General features: G+C 37.9%; 1 protein-coding gene across 1 annotated transcript in view; it reads right to left on the bottom strand.

Annotated features, from left to right (window-relative positions):
- The window catches only part of RNGTT (RNA guanylyltransferase and 5'-phosphatase), a 167613-nt gene that overhangs the window by 15979 nt on the left and 130858 nt on the right, over positions 1-20776 (bottom strand). The window contains exon 14 of the mRNA XM_030448061.1: positions 16043-16109. Within this exon, the coding sequence (XP_030303921.1) occupies positions 16043-16109 (67 nt within the window). The remainder of the gene's footprint in view (positions 1-16042; positions 16110-20776) is intronic.

A 20776-nucleotide genomic window follows, 5' to 3' on the forward strand; every position in this document is an offset into this window, starting at 1 on the left:
AACCCACTCTCCAGACAGCCAACTTCACTAACAATTCCATCCAGGAAAATACAACTTCTTTAAGCCTCTTCTCTACAAGAGGCAGTGCTGGAAAGAGGTAAGAAAAGAGAAAAGAAAAAAAAAGAAGCAGGTAACAACAATGGCAACTCAAACATGTTGATGGATAATCTGCAAATGTATTTTTATACATGAAACCAACTTCATTAGTTTGCTTTAGCTAAGAGAGTTCTATGTACATTTTTCTACAGTTGAAGGTAAAAGTGAGCTAATTTGTCTGGAAAGACTACACAAAGTGGGGAAATCCATGAACTGAAACAGAAAGCCTTGGTCTGTAGCTTCCTGATACAACTACTAGCACTAATTACAGATTTTTTCATTAAAGTTCTGAATGAAATATTAACAAGCTAGTAATTAAGTAATTCAGGGTCTGTTTGCTTTAGCATTAGCTTCAGTATTGTACATCTGACTCACTGATCTATAAATGACCTCCTAAATTATTCAGAGATGTGCTTTGTTTTACCTTCTATTGAATTTCAGTTACTCCAAAACTTTTATCTATGCATTAGTGGCATCCAAAGTGTAACAGAGGGTGGAAAGAGAATGTAATGATGTACCAAAATACATCTTGCAATTGTATCTTGCAATTTTGTGTAAAAGAACAAAAAAATATTCTTGTCTGCTTTTGCATATTCCTTTCTGTTGTGTCTCCTATAGATCAGCATCTTCCCTACAGGTTTCTTCAGAGTTGTGTTTGAAAATGCTCCAACAGTTTGTTAATCTGCTCCTGCAGTGGTCAGCAATCAAGTGTGGCTAACCATGACCCACTAATGAAATGAAGCAGAAGCCGGGTTGCACTTGTCTGTATTACTACTAAATTACAACTGGGTAGGTGAACATGCAAGGCTATGTTATTTCTTGTGTGGGGCAGGATTAGTGAGTAGGCAATGGGCAGCTCCCCAAGGCAGGGAGGACCATGGTAGATCAGGCATTGGAATGGGCTGCCCAGGCAAGTAGTGGATTCTCCATCCCTGGAGATATTTAAAAAGAGACTGGATGTGGCACTCAGTGCCATGGTCTGGTAACTGCAGCGGTAGTGGATCAAGGGTTGGACTTGATGATCTCAGAGGTCCCTTCCAACCCAGCCAATTCTATGATCCTATGATACCAGCCACCTCTGGAAGACTGCATGAGTCCTGAGAGATACTAGCAGCAGGACTAGGAGGCATTACAGCATAATTTTGCTATTGCTTCATTCACTCTCACTTAAGAGCACTGTCAGGATCTCGGCTGACTCAGTGAAAGTAAGTCCCTGGATGACTTCTGCAGAGTTAAGAGAGAGAACTGTCCTCTGGCAGAACCCAGGTCTCTACTTCCCTTCTGGACCAATGCTGACTGCCTTGCTTCATACATGAAATATAGATAAGAATCCCCCATCAATGCCTGTACAGACTCCAGTACAGCATCTCATCAATCTACCCACTGTGAGCATACTCAAATATTTTTTATTACAACACATTAAGCTAAAATCAATATATTCATTTGCTGACATGGATTTAATCCTTCAGATAATCAAGGAAAAGTAACATCTTTCTGAAAAGAAGTGACATTTCATTATAGCATTTGGTTGTGAAGTCACTGGCAGAAATTTTTCCCCATACCAATTAAACAGTAACTCCCAGAATTTACTAACATAAAGAGCAATATTGCATATTTATAGTTTTCTTCCCCAATAAATGAAAATATCTACAGTTCCCAGAAACACAAATAAGGTATCTGCACAATGGTTCTAACAATGCTACCACATCTCTGATCATTCCTTTTCAAATCTTTCTATGCCATTTTCCTCAAGATGTAACATGCTATTTTCTCTACAATCAACCTTTTTTCCTTTAGAGAGAAGCAGAACTGGCATTTTGAAAACTTCAATTTGCTGAAATATAATAGCACCACTGAGCTCTGTTGTTCTTCACTTTTATTCTCACTTTATGCCAGAAAGATGAAACTGCAGTGATTTTGCTATTGTCAAACAAAAAGTAAATAAATAATGGCTTTGTTGACTATTACATAGCAAGATACTGCATCACTATTATTCAGCTGAGTTTTAGTATAAATTCCTCACTCAAATGTGAAATTTGACAAATATTATAACCATTCTGGAATACTGCACAACAGAGGTCTACATGACCCCTGCAATGAAAACTGTGAAAGGCAATTTGATGAAAAAAAATAATTTAATTATTTCACTGTAAATCATCAAGTAAGTAAAGAAACGAATTAAGAATGCAAGAAGGAATAATCTTACCTGATTTACTGTCTAGGTGCAGCTTAGTTTTCCCTTGGATTACTGCTTTCTAGGTAGCAAAGGCATTCTTCGAATTGCACTGGTGCTATTTATGTTTTACTAGTTTAGGAGATAAGCATCCTTCTATTTTTACTGGTATGAAATCTCATCTTTTTGCCTACAGGCCAGCCCTTCAAAGGAACAATCTAGTACAGTTCCATCTTCCCCCTTATTTGCTAACCTTCTGTAAGAGCTACCAACTTTCTCATCAGAGGTCTAACAGAGCCTAAGATTGCAGGATTTATCTGGTTTTACAGATTATACTTCAGGACAGAAATGGTGGGAAAAAATGGATCTCTGAAAATCTATTAGCAGTAGCTGAAGTGGCATTTAAGCCACAATGCTTGTCTGTGGGGAATACTGTACTGGAAATGCTCACTTGTATTTAAAACAGCTGTACAGTAACAATCTGGTTTTATGCCATCCTCTAATCTCATAATTGGAAAAGTCCACAAAGAAAGGCAAGACAAGTGTTTTCATCATGACTCTAGGGATTTAGAATTTAGGAACTAGTTTCAGTATGTAATCCCCTTAGGGAGAGTGGCACGTCCAGGAAGCAGCTGAAAAGGCCCAGTGAGGGAACTGTCAGGAGCTTTTCTTAGACATTCCCAGATTCACCCTCTTTTTCACTATACAGGGAGTCTGTGGGGTGTAGCGTGGCTGAAATTAGTTCGTGTTGAGTATTGTCCTTTATAGGTATTATAATTAGACAGGATATTATCCACAACCCCTTTTCCTCTGTAAGCTGATATCCTGCATAATTATCTCATTTGGTATTTCTTCTGCCTTCTGTATTGTTGGCTGCAGGACTATTCTTTTTCATTTATCTAAATTTAATCTGTATTTGCCTTTTACTAGCCCTAACCCAGCACAGTACCTCTCAATATGATCATTTCTGCAGACAACTGTTCTTCTTAAATCTTACCAGGATCTGACATTTAAAATATTTCTCATTCATGATGTTTGCTATGCTTTTTATACATACTATAAAGAAAGGTCTCAGAAACCATTTCTTAGTCAAAAAATTTCCCTGTTATGCCACCTCTCAGCCTTTGCAATGTCAACGTCTTGATTTAATAATGAGCATCTTCTTTTAAAAACATTATAATCTGCATTTTGCAAAGGTACTACAAGTTCAACCTCATTTGTTCAGTTTAAACTCCAAATAACTCACCTGTTAGAAGCTTAATAAATTTAGATATACTCTGGCTAGAAACTGTTTAAAATACCAATTTGCTTTCTCTTCCCCCTACTCCCTGCAAGGCTGATCTTAGCTCATGTTCTCTTAATTCGAAACAATAAAGAAATAGTTAAAAAAATACCTAAAATACTGCCCAGATACCTTTCTGTTGTCTCCTTTGAGTAGAATAAATTTCTAACAGGGTTTGATATTTATAATTTTATTTGGAAACATTTTTTGGTATCTATTTCTATTTCACTATCACCCATTTTACTGCCTTTACTTGACTTCCCTACAGTACCAGCAAGAGCCTCTATTGAAAAAAAGGTCTAATGCAGAAAGAAAAGTCAAGAAACTGATTTCAAAAGCCAGACCAGATGAATAAATAACAATTATGATAACAAATATGACATGAAAAGAACAATTTTGGAAGGAAGCCACAGAGACACAAATTTAGGGCCCTGCTTTCTCTGAGAAGACAAGTATTTACAACAAGTTTCCTAAATTGCCCAGAAGCCTGAGAAATTCAAGCATACTGCTATACTGTTTGAGTGTTATATTCTAGTCAAAAGAAAATGCAAATACAGCTGCATTTCAGGTAACCCAGCCTGGGAATATCTACACCAAAGGAAAAAACCAGTCCCTGCTGCAACTCAGGCACAGGAGCTGACCCCATAAACAGCTGCTGTTATCAAGGTACCCTCAATTACTCAGAACAAATTATGCTCTCCATGTGCAGAGGCACACCCAAACCAGGTTTGACAATGCAGTCAGAACACGGGAACAGCTGCAGCAACAAATTACCATGTTCAAGAGCATGAAATCATTCTGGAAAAATCCTCCTCTTCTGCAAGATGATTTTTGTAAAACATCAAAAAAAGCAAAACAAAAGATGGCGCCAGCCCCAAATCACCCACGTACGGGGGCCAGAACGCTCTCAAACACTGATGCCTGGGAGAGAACAATGTGACAAAGAGGATGGGGACAGTAGCAAAACACAACTTGCACTACAGCACGAGAAATCTGGCAGTTTTACAATGACCTGATCAGTTATTCCACTGTGACAAGTATGAGGGCTCAGTGCAGATGAGAAATAGCTGCAATATCCAGTCTCATTTATTGCTAAAGCAAACCTTTCATTCCCAGTATCTTTCTCAGCAACTTTTGCTTGGTAGTGAGCATCTACTTTATGGTTCAGAGACACAGCTTAACCTTTTTGTTTTGCCATCTCTTCAATATGGGAAATAAACTATTTGTCTATTAATATATTATTTTAATGAGACATAATCTGCAGTCCTATTGCTCACATTTATCATAGTATATTTTCAAACCACTGGGCACAGGAAAGCTACTGTAGGAACAACCTGCTTATCACTGTAAAATCCAGTTTTCTGTTTGCCTATACTTCTCAGAATGCTATCTGTATGGGGTCAACAGTAAATATTTGGAAAATTACCAGGAAGGTAAGAAAGCAAATGAATTCAAGAAGAAGAAATGCTGAGACAAAAGAAGAAAATAATGAAAACCAAAGTCTGCTTGCACATGTGTTAACTACTGCTGGTTTGAAATCTTATTATTTATCAAAATAATTATTTATCAAAAAGAACAGGAAGATCCAAATCAACCATCCCTAATGCAATAAAAATTCTTGGTTGCCATAATCTCAGAGGTATTATGATAAAAGTATTCCAACCAAATGAACCGAAGAAAAGAATATGAACAGTCTTAGGGATTCCTTCAGGAGGCTTTTCTTAAGAGTCTCCGTAGGGCAGTGTCACTGCTGGAGATAAGACTGGAGCAGAGGGGTATCAGTGTTCAGACAGCACAACCTCATCTTCCCAGTGCATACACAAGTTCTGTTTCTGCAGTGCTCAGATGTCCCATGTTGTACACAATGATGCATTTGTCTTCCCTCACTAATTCCTATTATTCACACCACTTAACACCCCATTTCATGCATTAAAAAGCCTCCTCAGCATGTTTACAACCAACAGCTACCTGCTGGCTGCTGTTCCTCCAGCCTCTTACCCCTGAGCTTTGCTACTAATCTAGCCAGTGCTGGTACTCGCAATTTCTTTTCTTCTTTGCTAAAATTAATTATATGGCTCTGAATAATTTATAAACCTCCTAAGTTTTATAGATATTCCTGGAAACAGCAGCTTCTGTAAGTTCCAGTTATTCTCCAAGATTTTTAGTTTAAACCAAAGATGCTTTATTCTCAACATACACCACACATTCCAATAAAAAAATCCTTACTGTCTCATTATGTGAAAATAGCTGCAGAATGACTTTGAAGGAAAAAAACAAACCCTTTCTTCTTCTAAATAAACATTTTAGTGAAGAAAACATTTTAGTGAAGAAAACATTCTAGTGAGGAAAATATTCTAGTGAGGAAAACATTCTAGTGAGGAAAACATTCTAGTGAGGAAAACATTCTAGTGGGGAAAACATTCTAGTGAGGAAAACATAGCATGTTCTTAGAAGGAGAACCATTGGATCTCTGGAAGGTAATGCAATTCCTCTTATGGAAAAAAAGAAGCAAGCAGCTTTTCATATTTTTGGTACACGAAAACCAGCCACTTAGAAATGTTAACATTTAGCAAGAAAAAACCTGAGATACTAAGAATGCAAGTACTGAAAGCCTTGTATATTGCAAATTATGGTTACAGCCATAGGAAAAGGTAAGAAGGAAAAACTGACTGGTATACTGCACATTAATATTATGGACTGAAATTAAGTTCTATTTATCAATAACAGTGGAGTCTTAGAAACATCCACCTGTACAATTTCCCAATAAACATACAGAATTATGCAGTTTAAGAACTAATTGTATTTCATAGTGGTGACTGCATATTGTCTAAAATGTCACAGAACCAGAAAAATTCATGTTAGAAGGGGCTTCCAGTCATCACCAAGTCCAACCTCCTGTTCTAGGCTAAGTTAACTTCAAAGATGAGTCCGGTTGCTCAGGGCCTTTCCAAGTTACATTTTTTAAAACTCTATGGACAGAAATTTTACAGCCTCTCCAGGCAACCTGCTGCCATGCTCAACCAACCTCACCACAAAAATGTTTTCCTTACACGTGACTGGAATCTTCCCTCTTCTTCACCATACATCCCTGAAAAGTGCCTGGCTCTCTTTTTTTTCCTGCAATCTCACTTCAGGTGATGGAAGACTGCAACTGGTCTCCCTCACTCCTTGCATTTTCTTGTTAAAACCAAAGAAACTCCATTTCTTTAACCCCTTTAACATGCTCTACCCTTAGTCGTGACTCCAGCAGGGAAACTTCTCTTGTATTGAGGAGTGCAGAACAGCACCCAGTGTCTCAGAGATGCTTGAGCAGTGTACAGGGACTTTCTTTGACCTGCAAGCTATGCTTTATACAACAAAACCCAGGGTATGGTTGGCCTTTACCAGTAAAGCTGCTGGGCTGCCAGGTAATGCTCCAGCTTGCTCTGTCCCTTCTGTATGACTCTTTGCCTTCTTTGAAGCTGGACTTCACCAGGTTCCTTTGTCAGCACTTGTTTTTCTAAGCTTTTAAAGAAATTAATTCTTATCATACAGATTTTCTATTGCTAGGATGTATTTGTATTCCAAAGCTCAGGAAATGGAAGGCTTAAAAAACTGCAATATGTTCATTTTTAGTATATTCATTAAAAGGATTTGAAGATCTTTTGGTCTTAAACAGTTAATATAGGAGTAAATAGAAAACTAATACAAATCCCCAATAAATTAAGATCTACAATCAATTAGCTATTATTTTAACCTTTCCAGAAGGCTTAATTTATCCTATGCTTAACAAACTTGGATTGATTTTCAAAAAAATCCCAAAAATCTACTAGGAGCTGATACAACAAAAGCTGTCCAATAAAAAAAAAAAACAAAAAAACCAGACAAAAAACATACTCCAAAGCCAAGCACCAATTATTCTGTCTTATTGGCAGTAACAACAGAAATCTGCAGAGGTAATCTTCCTAATTCTATGGACTTCTATGGAACATCACATGCTTTACAAAGAACAATTTTTTAAACTGAATTCATAGGCATAATCATGACAAAAAGGAAATGGGGACTATCTGATCCATCAGAACAGAGTGAATTCCTAAATTATAGCTCATTAACATTTTGTTCTTAGAGGCTGCAATTGTGACAGCATACATAATCACTGCTTCAGGTTTTGCAGTGCTCATGCAGATTTTGTAGTTGTTTATCTGTTTAAATCACCAGTTCCAAGGCTACATTATTTTTTATTATTATTATTTTTCCCCTCAGTGTGTCTGTAAAAAGTAAAAATGCCCACCATAAGCTGGCATCTACTGTAATATAAATGCAAACATAAAATATATTACTACTCAAATATACTCCTGTTATCTTAACATTCCTATGCTGGACCCAGGGCTCTGATATTCCAGTGGCTAGAGAAACACACAGGCAGTCAGGATCCCTTGCATTTACAACTTAGCAATTGCTCTTGAGAAAAGATGCACCAAAGAATGTCAAGACATAGAGAAATTAAAAGATTCAAGGCTTAATGAATTAAGGCATATGCTTTTTTCCTTTTCTAATTAATTGTCAAAGTAAGGGCTCAAAACTATCCTATTTTGCAAATGCTGTTAAACAAACATGTTACTTGAGTTGTGATTTCTTGCTAGCATCTTACAACACTTTCAACTTGGAGATTGTTCAGTACATTACCTCTACCTCTTTAGAAGATATAAACTGTTTGGATAGGGTATTTTTTTTTTTACCCCTCAGAGTTTCTGTTACTGCTGTCAAAAATTCAGACTTTTTTTCAGATTATTGTTTAGGACACAAAGTCAAAGAAAGGCACCTTGAACTTGGGAGAGAAAATAGCAAAATGTGTAACCACTGCAGGTTGTGTCAGATTCACTTCAAGTCTTAGGCTGCCCTCCTGAAAACCCTCTCACTGCTGAGAATTAGTTTTATTTATAATGTGAAACCTTCCTTCGTTTCTGAGGAAGGAAAACACAGCCCATACTCTACACCAGGTAACTTTTAACATATACCAGACCACATGAGCACCCTGAAGTTATCATGTTGAATTTGACTCAGTTCTTTATATGACAATCAGTGTAGAAGAAAGCAAGGAGAGGAAGACAGGCTCAGGCACCAGAAGGCATTCTGTGACTTCCCATGAGAAGACTGTACATGCTCATCTTGTAACAACAAACAGAAGGAATTAAGCTTAAAGTCTCATTCCCCTGAGAAGTTTATTTTGAAAAATTACCTGGCAATCAGCCCCATTTTTTAAATGTTGGTGCTAAAACTGTCTCCATGTGTTGAGTTCTGCATGACACACACAGCTATGGGTGCTTTCCACAAAAGACAGAGTAAGAAAGAGGAAGAGATTCCTTATGCAGCTTCTTGACAGCTCAGTCCTAGCAATTCCAGCAATGCCCAGTGCAGCTTCCATATCTAGCATGAGGACTGTAACATCTCCTGTAACATCCCACAAAACTTTACAGAACATTAGAGGCACCCTCCAGTCCTCTTTGGAAACTTCTAACAAGAATAAATATACATTACTAATATTGATTACTTTATCCTAAAGATTTAGCTTGAATTTCAGAAGAGGTAGTACATTACACAGCTTTATCCTCAATCTGTGTTTTTAAATTCACAGTGACTGAGTTTGTAGGGACTCAGATTTTCTGAGTTTATCTTCTTTCACAGTCATCAAATCATGTAATTATCACATTCCTTCTCAACACTGTAAGGTGTTTCTAGTGGAAGTTGGATTCAAATCTGCAGCTCTCAGAAGTATTCTTCAGCTTTCAGAATAAAGTCATTTCTGTCCAACATAATGAATTTGTTCTCCTATCATTACTTTCCTACTTTAAAACAATCTTCTCCCTTCTTCTTTGCCTCACTGCCTGCGTTAATTCTACTACTATGAAGACAAAATAATTCTACTCTGACACTATCTTACTAAGCTAACTGAGCAAGTAACCACTGTTTTTCTTTCATTTGACAGCCCTCTGTCCAACCCAGTGGTGTCTCTTTCACTTTGAAATCATTTGTCTTCAACACGAACAACTAGAATCAAACACGTATAGATAAATCTGTATTTCCATTTTCTCAGGAACCCCTCAGTCCAGAGATTCTAGGACTGTATTTGTCTTTTTATTTGAGCTGAAGACATGATATCCTTATGTTTTTTTCCGTGGCATTTCAGATCACACACAACACCCTAACAGCACAAAATAGTAAGAAGGAGACAGGCAACCAAAACAAGATTCAAGCTATGACTTCACCATGATAAACAGGAAATGAAAGGCCAGTAAGCAAAGTGTCAAATAATTAGGGCATCAACATACTCTTTCTGTCTGCGAAGAGGCACAGAGGGAAGACTTGTACATGTATTTTGCTAAAAGGCTGTACAGACCACATTGCTGTGGAGCTCCATCAGGACAACTGAGTGAATGGGGAAAGCTGACCTAATTCTCCTCCTATGTTTGGAGCAATCTGAAGGGCTGCACCCTAAACAAGGTGCTCCATATAGAATCATAGAATTGGCTGGGTTGGAAGGGACCTCAGAGATCATCAAGTCCAATCCTTGATCCACTACCTCTGCAGTTACCAGACCATGGCACTGAGTGCCACATCCAGTCTCTTTTTAAATATCTCCAGGGATGGAGAATCCACTACTTCCCTGGGCAGCCCATTCCAATGCCTGATCACCCTCTCGGTAAAGAAATTCTTTCTAATATCCAACCTAAACCTCCCGTGGCACAACTTGAGACCGTGCCCTCTTGTCTTGCTAAGAGTTGCCTGGGAAAAGAGACCAACCCCCACTGGCTACACCCTCCTTTCAGGGAGTTGTAGAGAGTGATGAGGTCTCCCCTGAGCCTCCTCTTCTCCAGACTGCAGTCTCCCCAGCCTAAGAATCACGACTTGGTAGTAGTAGTCACTGTCACTCAGGGAAGAAAAACATGCCAGCTGCAGTCAAGAAATCAGCAGCTTATCCTAGCTTAAGAAATAAGCTTGTGAAAGCAGCAAGTTCACCAAGTCACACCTTTGTCCTCTTTCTTTCAGGGAAAGTTTGTTTGGTAAATTGTGGCTAATCACTTCAGTAATCATTTACAGATGTCTGCTACTGCTAAAGGAGTCACAAATGAGGTCTAGCCTGGTTCTCAGACATCAGTTCAGACTCTGTGTCTAGACGAAGGTAAAGCAGCTGTGTTGAACATGTTTCAGCTCCTGGGAACATTACAGTAAATTCTCTGAGGCTCTGGTAAGTTTCCTGCAGATCTTAAAGTAAAGGTGGATGGATTTGTATTGGGGGGGGTCTACTGATTTTGATGTGATACAATGAGAAAAATTATTCTGGGGTAATTATACATTGCAAGGCATCTCCCTGGCAGAATTCCACTATGCTTATCATGTTTTAAGTAAAAAATGTATTGGCTGAAGGAAAAGGAGACAGTTGGGCAAATAACAGCTTAGAATCGAACAGCAGTCCTAGAGTGTGGGTGGTAGGTTTAGCTGTCTCAGCAAGCATTAATACTGTTCTCAACTTTAATAAAATCACACATAATGGCTACTGAGCTGCAGGTCAGAGGAGAGAGCTTGATTTCTTGCTAGTCCTTAACAGCAAGACTGCAGTAACTACAGCAGAAAGTTCCCCAGAAGCAAACTTACAACTTCAGAATCTTTCCACTGGACACCTACAACAGTAACAAAATACTAAGAACACATCACTACTTCCAAAATATTCCTTTCACCATATCTGTCCCCATATTCTATTAAACTGAACAATTATCTTTTGAACGAAGTAGTATTTATTATGAAACTTTATAATAACTACTCTTAAAATACTAAAAATAAAATAGCAGTAATTAATCTTTATTTAAATGGTAATTTAATGCGTTAGGAGCCCAAAATGAAACTAGTCATTAGCTCAATAGTAAAGACTGCCAGAAGCTTCATTACTGATTAATAATGGAGAACACAGTGTGCTGAACAGTTCCCCCTAATCCCAGAAGCAGCTAGGAACTGAACTGCAAAAACTTTCAATACTAATGAATTGATTAAAAAATATAATTCTCTTTATAATTACTGGATACAGTGTAACTAAGTTTTCATTTTGATCTACACAGAAAAAATCTGTTTAAAAAAAAAAAAAATGGGTCATGTATGTTATGAAGACTCTAAGTAGGTTAAAACTCCTATAATACACTCTTCCATCAGGCAACTACTACATATGGTGGGACAGTGAAATTACTGTTATTTTTTTTCCTGTTAATATCTCATTGTTAGTAAGGAATATGAACAATATTTACAGTAGATTTATGAAATTTTGCCATTTAATTTCAGCTGATGTCAATAATTTATCTTGCTGATCAAGATCGTCACTCAGAGAAACCCTCCTAATTTCATTCAGTTTCCATGGGATATTTAATAAATACAGCCACTTAAGATCCAAAAAAAGCTGCAATCATTGAATTACTCCCAAGTTCTTGATTGAATGCAGAAGTATATGATAGTAACTACTGCTACTAACATAGCTACTTAAATGTAAAAAGTTAAAAAAAGTAAACAGTTATGGTGAAACTGTTCTACACCACCTTTGAACAGATGCTAGAATTAAACAATAAATTAGAATAACTTAATACAATGAAATTATAAGAGGAACTGCTGTATATGAAAGAAATTCCTTCAATAGAAAGAACAGTCCCCTGAAAATGAGAATTCATTGCTGCAGTGAATTTAGTGACCCTAAAATCATTGATTCCTTTAGTACTCTCACCAGCTAACCAAAATAGCCATCATTTTATCATTTATTCACTGAAACTCACTGAATACTACCCTAGGAGAAGAGCAATCTCAAGCATTATGCAGTAACTTGGAAATTCTGTATCGTGAACTCTGTTCAAAGTAGCAGCATACAAAAATCTTGCAATATCTATGAACAGGTACATTTTAAGTCCCAGGCAGCTGCCTCAAGCCAGGAAAACACACTTTTTTTTCATTTCTTCTAATCTACCCATTAGCAGAGACAGAATTTAAAATCTTGAGGAGTCTGCTTCACATTCCTTTTGTATAATGAAGTACTGAGATCAAACATCTATCAACCACTACCACTGATACCACTGAAAGCAAGTCAGGAAGAGGAAGATCAGGTAATTTAGGTTCATCTTACCAGTTCATATACATCTCAGAAACATCATAAATATTAATATACATAAATATTAATGAATTATTGCATATGAGAAAGACAGACATAGAAAAATAATCCCAGAAAAGACATTAGTATTTCAAAATCTCTTCCCAGACTTGCCATCTACAGTCTTCATCATCAAAGACACTGGTGCAATTACCTTCCTGCACAGTTCTGGAAAATCAAACTTGTTTGCATTTGAGAAGAGATACTTTGATAAGGAGTTTCCCTCTTTGCAGTTTTGTAAATGCACATAAATTGAAACATGAATTTATGAGTACTAGCATGGCAGCTCCTGTTTACTATGAATATTTCAAAAGCCTGGTAACATTCCTATTTGTCCAACTGAAAGTGCACTAAAATGCACCCAAGTATTGCTGTATAATGATTGTTCACTCTGAGTAATAAATCTACACCAAGAGAGGAGTGTAGTGGTTTGGGGCACTCCTTAGTGCACACATTTGGCAAGAAACACCATATCTTAATAGAATGCATAATACTTGGGATGTTTGCAAATGAACACGAATGGGTCATTTATTTAATAAGAGAGATCAATCCATCACACAGTGAGCAAAAGCAGATCTGAACTAAAAGGCTCTGCCATATTCCAAGACCAAGTGTGGTTCACAAGCTTTTAACTTGTGAAATCATTACCAAATACATATGAAAGACCTGAACAACTGCTGGAGAAAGAATGAAAGAAACTTGTGTCAACAGTTACAAAAAACATTCTATGTCTCCAAAGTACATGTACTTTATTTTCACAGCACTAGCTCTTAATGTCAATTAATATTTGAAATTAATACTCCACATTTTTTGGTGCCAAGATGTGTCCAAGAGAGTATAATCCCATCACTCTATACCAATTCCTCCTGCTGAGTGAAGCCAATTTCCTTCTAGAATCTCTGAGAAATCAGATAGGAGCCTAAATTTAAAAAGCTTATTGTTTTTATAACTGCATGCCATTTCCCAGTTGCAGCTAATACAATCCACACAAGACAAACTACCTTTCCACTTCAGGATTACCTTTAGCACCAGAAACAAAGAAAAGCACCCATGTGCATATTTAGGCCCTACAGCTCCAAAAATAGAAGTTACATTTTAGAGAGAACAGCTGGTGGAATTACCTTATTCAAATATTCATATGTAATCTACAGTAATGTAGTGGATAATAAACTTTGTTTTTCCTAGGTAGTAACTGAAAGTTATTTTTAATATCTGCATTACCTATTCTGTGGCAAACAACATCTAGTATGAAACTACACCCACGATATATAACCAGAAAGTCTAATAGTAACCTACTCAAAGTAAATGTATGTCAGATATTTACCAAGCACTGTACCATATATAACATAAGACAAGCAAACAGAAGAGAAAACATCACTGTGCCCACATCTTGAGTATTGTGTCATTCCCTACCCTAAATAAGGCAACAGGAGAAATAAAGAAGGGTACACAGAACAAAACCAGTATTTATTGTAGATACTGAATAGCTGGATCAGGGAGGGATTAAATAGATTAAATTTTTTGCAGCTTGTAAGATGCAAGATAGGGGCAATGTAGGAGAGATGAAGTCAGGAGTAGAGAATCTCTGCTCACCATTTCTCCTGATATAAGGCCAAGGTTGAATCAAAATGAGCTCCAAGGCAACAGGTTTAAAAGAAGTAAAATAATATCTTAACTCACAGTGCTAGTATGGCTTTGTATGTTGAAAATGTAGTGGACACTCCCTTAGGCACAAACAGAGAGGAAAGGTCCAACTAGGTTTTTTAAGGAGGCAGATACAACTTCCAGCAGAGAAGGTCTTGCATGCAAACTGCAAAGAACTGGCTGTGTTTATCCTGTGTATTTATCCTGGTTTTGGATTCTCTCCCCTAAGCATTTGCTAGTGATAGTAATACTCAATCCTGCAGTTTGATCCTACATGGCATCTGCTTTGCCACTGTCCTGTGAGCTGAAGGGCCTCTCCCTGGCTGCAGGTGGTGGGAAGACGAGGAGCACTGCTGACTGCAAATGGCTGAAAATTACAGCAGTACACACCTCTTCTCTTTCAAATCCACCAAGTCAACTTACAAACTCTTCCCAGCCATGGAGAAAAACTCCTCAGTATGCTGCCATTTGTTGGAAACGGATGGGGCAGGCGAGGGCAGGAATGGGGCCTCTTTGAAATGGGAGAACATTTCAACAAGCTTTATTCTGAAAGGCTGGTACTTGAAGTCTGCAAGATTGTGCTGGGACTTCTTGCAGCACAAGTTTTCATGCAAGAAACATCTAAAATGTTTGATTATGAGCCAAACCGAATAACATACATGTAGGAACAGCAGAGACAAGAGAGAAGGAACTGGGAGGATGAAAGGCATGCATCTGTCCTTTTGCAGTAATTCTAAAACAGTACTAATGTTTAAGTTAGAGTAAGTATTAGCTAGATATGGTTGGGAATGCTGTTCTTAAGTAATGTAATTAGAGATGGTAGAGGAGCACATATGAGTTTTAGAAATTAAGTTTCATTTTGATGTAAAAAAAAAACAACAAGGCTTTTAAAATTCTGAGAAGCACAAGGATGTGCTCATGATGGAGAAGCCAATGCTGCCAAGAGTGCAGAACATGTAGTAATTACAGGTATCATCTGGGACATGAGAACATTTCAGCATTCTAAAACAAATACTACATTTCCATATCCCACTGTAATGACCAACATGCTAATGCTTCCCTTTTCTTTATCCTAAGAAAAATCCCAATGAAATTCATCAAAATCAGTCTGTATACCATAGTAAAATATTTTTGTTTGCAAGTGGCATGACAATAACTAATTAGTAACTAGCAATTAGAAATGTGAAATATTATTGTTTAACCGAAGAAGACAAACAGTAAGTCATAAAGGACAAATGATTTTCCAGCAATTGTTCAAGTCTTTCACAATAAATCTAATAATACTGGGAAAACAACCCATGCTTTTCACTGCAGTTTTTTCATTGTCAAGGATCACTTAAAAGAATTACAGAGTTCCAAAAGCAATTTTGTTTTTAAATGTCTCTGGTAGTAACAAGGTATTCTAAACAACAACAACAAAAAACAAACAACAAAAAAAGCCAACAAAAAAGAACAACTGCTAATCAAAGTCAAAACCAACCAAAAGTTCATAGGAAAAACTACACTTTTTGAGCACACAAATGTAACTAGAAGCAAACCCAGAATATGGCAAACATTATCAAAGTAGCACTATTTCCCATTATTTTCTGTGAAGTTGTATTAATAACTTGAAGTCCTCTAAATCAAGATGTAAACATTCAGCAGTTAAATAATTTAAACAGCCACCTCCCCCCCAGCTTATTAATCGTACCTTAATTTGTGCAAAAGGTCTGTCAAAGTTTCCAACATAAAGAAGACCAACATTCTGGGTGAGTAGCCTAAAAAAATGAAAAAAATCTTTTAAGATATCACTTCATATCCATAAGGTGGTTTTGGTTTTATTTTTTTGCTTGTGTGTTTTTGGTTTTGTGGGGTTTTTTTGCATCTCCAATAGTTATTACAGAACCCTAGCAGGGTAACAAGTTTTGTTATGACATCAAGAGCTACCTCTGAAAAGCTAACTACAGGATTCTATTTGAACTACTGGGAAAAAGGAAAGGAGCGCATTAAAGATGGATGCACACTGGTATTTCATGGGTTTGGTGCAAGCAGCTTTCCAACAAAACCATTTCACAGGCTTCTTTGTGGTGGATTTCACACAGCAACATGGAAAAACAACACGTATGTGCCTTTTCTATTTATTAGAGATCTTTAGAGACAAAGGGACAGCAAGAGAAAAGATTAGTGAACACACATTCAGAGCAGCAGGCCTAAGAGGTAAGGCAGATTAAGACCAATAAAAGTATGCACAGTAATACAAAAATGACATAGTTATAAGTAGAGAAATCAATCTCTGCCATACTATCTAATGGCTTTCTAAACAAAAAGAGCCAGAGATGCTGCTTGTGCCTGCTGTTCTTTTCAGGTCCCTATAAAAAGTTGTTGATTACCCCACCACGATCCAGAGGGGCAGTGGGATAAATAGAAGTGACTGCTGGTGCTTCTGGAAGAGTCAGCTTGATTTCTGCAGATACTCTGTAAGTCAGTGTTACTCCTACACAAACTCCAGATTCCAGAGGAGCATTAGGGTGCTACTGCTATGAACAGGAAGACAAAAATATCCCTGGTCAGCAAAAAATGGGTAGCAGAGCACTCTGCTGTTCCAACTGGACAGTCACAATGTCTCTTGCTAAGCAAAGGCACAGCAGTCACTCCCTTCCAGTTTAGAGGCTCCAAAGTGTTGCAGTCAAGTACAGGCACTACATAATAAGGAGAACTTTTGATGACATTTGAAAGAGTTTCTGTTTTGAATAAAAGGGACACTTTAAACCCACCATGCTCTTCAGCAGCTCCAGGCTTTCATTGTTTGCTATTTTATATTTTACTCCAATTTTACAGTCCATTCCCTTTAGTAGTAAGGCCTCAAAGACGAATTAAATAACCAGAAACAAGTATGAATGTGGGCATCATTCTGCTCAAGTCTGAGGTCTAAAAAGGATTCAGGGTACATCACTGTATTTAACAGAGAGGCACTCTAAGGAAAAAACAATATTCTTAAAAAGAACTGTACCAAAGTTTTGTGTGGCAGAGAAGAAAAAAAAAAATAATCCATGAACTACATTTCTATCAAGACACTTAAAAAAATAGAAGACATATTGTGATTATTCCCACATGGTTAGTCTTCTTTACACTGTTTTCTTTACTGGACAGAAATGTAGGATCATTAGCAATCTTGAGTCTTTAGGATGCCTTTAGTTAGAAGTAATGAATGCCTAGGGAACCTTAAGATTAATCTTTCCAGTAGATGACAGCAGTTTACACTGCTTAACTTGCTGTCACTGAGGTGCACCCAAAACCTGCAAAAGTACTGCAAGAATTTCCCTTCTTAACAAGACAGATACTGACACAGAAGCACAAGCTTACTGCTATTTATCCACTCGTCACTGCCTTGGCTGAAAAGTATTTTACTTACTTTTTAAATTCGTATTCATAAGTCACTTAAAAGGGCAATGTTAATTCACTGTAATGTTAGCAAAAAGTTTAGGGAATGGAGAGTTATTTGTAACTCTCCCTTGCTTACATAAAAGGTCATATTCTTTGTTTCTTTAGGTTTCAGGATTCCTCTTGAGTTTTGAATTTCAAAATTGTATCATCAACACAGTTTTCTGTATAAGCAGTCAACGAGGCTGAAATGAGAATCCAAATACGATGATAATGCCGTGAAATATTTTTTTTTCCTCCCTCTAAAGAGCCTGAGCAACTAAAAGAATTCTTAGCCTCATAACTAGTATAAACTCTTTTACTTCAGGGTCTTTCTTGAGTTCTCTTTGTGAGCAGCCCTGACGAGAAGGCCTTGGGGTATTGGTGGATGAAAAGCTGGACATGAGCCGGCAATGTGCACTGCAGCCCAGAAAGCCAGCTGTATCCTGAGCTGCATCAAAAGCAGCTTGAGGGAGGTGATTCTCCCCCTCTACTCTGCTCTTGTGAGACCCCAGCTGGAGTACTGTGTCCAGTTCTGGAGTTCCCAGCATAAAAAAGACATTGAGCTCTTTGAGCAGGTCCAGAAGAGGGCCATGAAGATCATCAAGGGACCGGAGCACCTACCAACTGAGCAGAGGCAGAGAGAGATGAGGTTGTACAGCCTGAAGACAACTCTGAGAAGAACTTACAGTGGTCTTCCAGAACTGAAGGGGCCTACTGAAATGCTTGGAGAGGGACTTTTTACAAGGGTATTAGTGATAGGACAAGAGGGAAGAGTTTACAATGGTCTTCCAGAACTGAAGGGGCCTACTGAAATGTTTGGAGAGGGACTTTTTACAAGGGTATTAGTGATAGGACAAGGGGGAAGAGTTTCAAACTGAAAGAGGGCAGATTTAGATTAGCTATTAGGAATTAATTCTTTAATGTGAGGGTGGTGAGACGCTGACACAGGTTGTCCAGAGGAGCTCTGGATGCTCCCATCCCCGGAAATGTTCAAGGCCTGGTTGGAATTAGATGATCTTTAAGGTCCCTTCCAACCCAAATCATTCTGTGATTCTATGGTATCAGCATAGTCTCCATATTTCAGAAACTGAGCTCACACAGTAGAGTCCTGAGTCACTGTACTGCTGAGGCTCTAGACAGGCCAAGCTATGACAAGAGTCTTATAGCTCCCTCAGCAGTCACTAGTCACAGTATCAAAAAAATGATGTGCCATCAAGGAGACAGGTGACATACAGGAGTACATACCAATCTTTCCCACAGGATATCACCATGACTGACCCCTAAAAGTTCTTAATAAAATGTACTCCTCACCTATGGGGAAGTTCAGGTTATATGTAGTCATTGTTACAGTTTTTCTTTACCACACAACCAGGGTGCATTTTTAAAGTATCTAAAATTAACTTTATACCATTAACTGAAACATGTCTAAATTGATAGAGCTACTCACTGCTAAAGCTCTCAACTAATTACCCTTTTTCTTCAAAGACTTTCCAGTAAGGAAAGTAAGCAGGTTGGTTATAAGCACTTTCATGTTTCCTTATGCAAATACTTTCTTTTAAAATGTCAGTTTTCTTTTTCTTAAGTTCACATTTGCACTGTTCTGTTCTCAAAACAGCAGCACTCAAAATCTAACTCTGTTGGACATCACCTGTAATTGGCCAGAATCAATACCAGCCAATGAAACTGTGGTGACAGTTTAACAACATAATTATCATCTTTGAATTTCACATTCAAATAATGACCTTAAAATTATGAGACATAACTGTTAAAAAATGCAAATGCCTGCTGGCACTTCAATACATATATTTACTTTAAGTGGAAAATATGTAGCAATAAACAAAGTTGCCTCAACTGATGATATAGCTTACAGATAAATGTGTATCTTATTTCTAGTTTCATCCATTCAATACATTATTAACAACAATTTTCATTATTTTTCAGTAAGTAGAAGAAAAGAAACATTACTCCAAGACATGCTGGTCTTTAAGATGTGCTGTGCAATGTAACATTACACTCCCCCATGCCCCTTGTGTCCCATATACCTAAGTGAGCAGACTTCCAGCCTGATGTACCTATTTGGGCTGCATCATTCTGTTCTATGTAAACAGCATAAAAAACCACAAACAACAAAAAGTACCTAAAAAGTACCAGGATGAACATTTCCAACCCACACCAATACAACGGCAAGGTCTTACAGGCCCTTCCAGTACCGAGAAAACGCTGCCATATAGTTACCACCAAATTCCCTATTTTCTGCCTTCAGAACCCTAGATTCATCCTTTTCTGGAATGTAAAACATACCCAAAGTTTTCAAAATTCAAGATTCTAGAGCTAGGTATTGCTGCTTGTGGGGGAAGCTGACTTCTATGAGTGGGAACAGTGATCCATAAGAAAATGTGGTGTTAACAGTGATGAAGGGGATAAATTCAAATAAATACAGGACAGGAATAAGAGCTTGGATGAAAGCAAACTCAGAATAAGACAGAGTGAGATGGCAGGAAATGTGGAACATGAGAGGGATGATGGGTATAAAGGAGTGACAACGAATCCCTTGGGTTGGAAAGAATCGGAAGAGAGCTCTGGGCTGAAGTTGAGTGGTGGATTAGGGCTTCAGCAGCAAGGACCAACTTAGCACAGAGCTCACCCTACATCAGCACAGCTGACCTTGCTTTGAGGGCAGGGACAGTCCCAGCCTCCTTCCTACCACATTTGGCCATGGGAAATGGAACAACCCTGGCTATGAACTTTGTGAGGACAGCACGTTTTGAAAAAGTCTGATCACTTCCTTTCCTCCACGCATGATCTGTCCCCAGTAACTCACTCAGAGCTGTTTGTTAAGATAAAGGTGGCATTTCACGATATTCTTGACAAAGTTTCAGGCACAGCTCACCAACACATCAATACTACAGCTGTTAAGTGAAGGCAGAAAGTAGGTATCAAAGAATCACCCCACATCTTGTTCAGCTTGACCCTAACCCCAATGCTGACCCCTTCAGACTCCAAGGGCTTGCCTTGAAAGTCT

The sequence above is a fragment of the Calypte anna genome, chromosome 3 (assembly GCF_003957555.1).
Source record: "Calypte anna isolate BGI_N300 chromosome 3, bCalAnn1_v1.p, whole genome shotgun sequence".
NCBI lineage: Eukaryota > Metazoa > Chordata > Aves > Apodiformes > Trochilidae > Calypte > Calypte anna.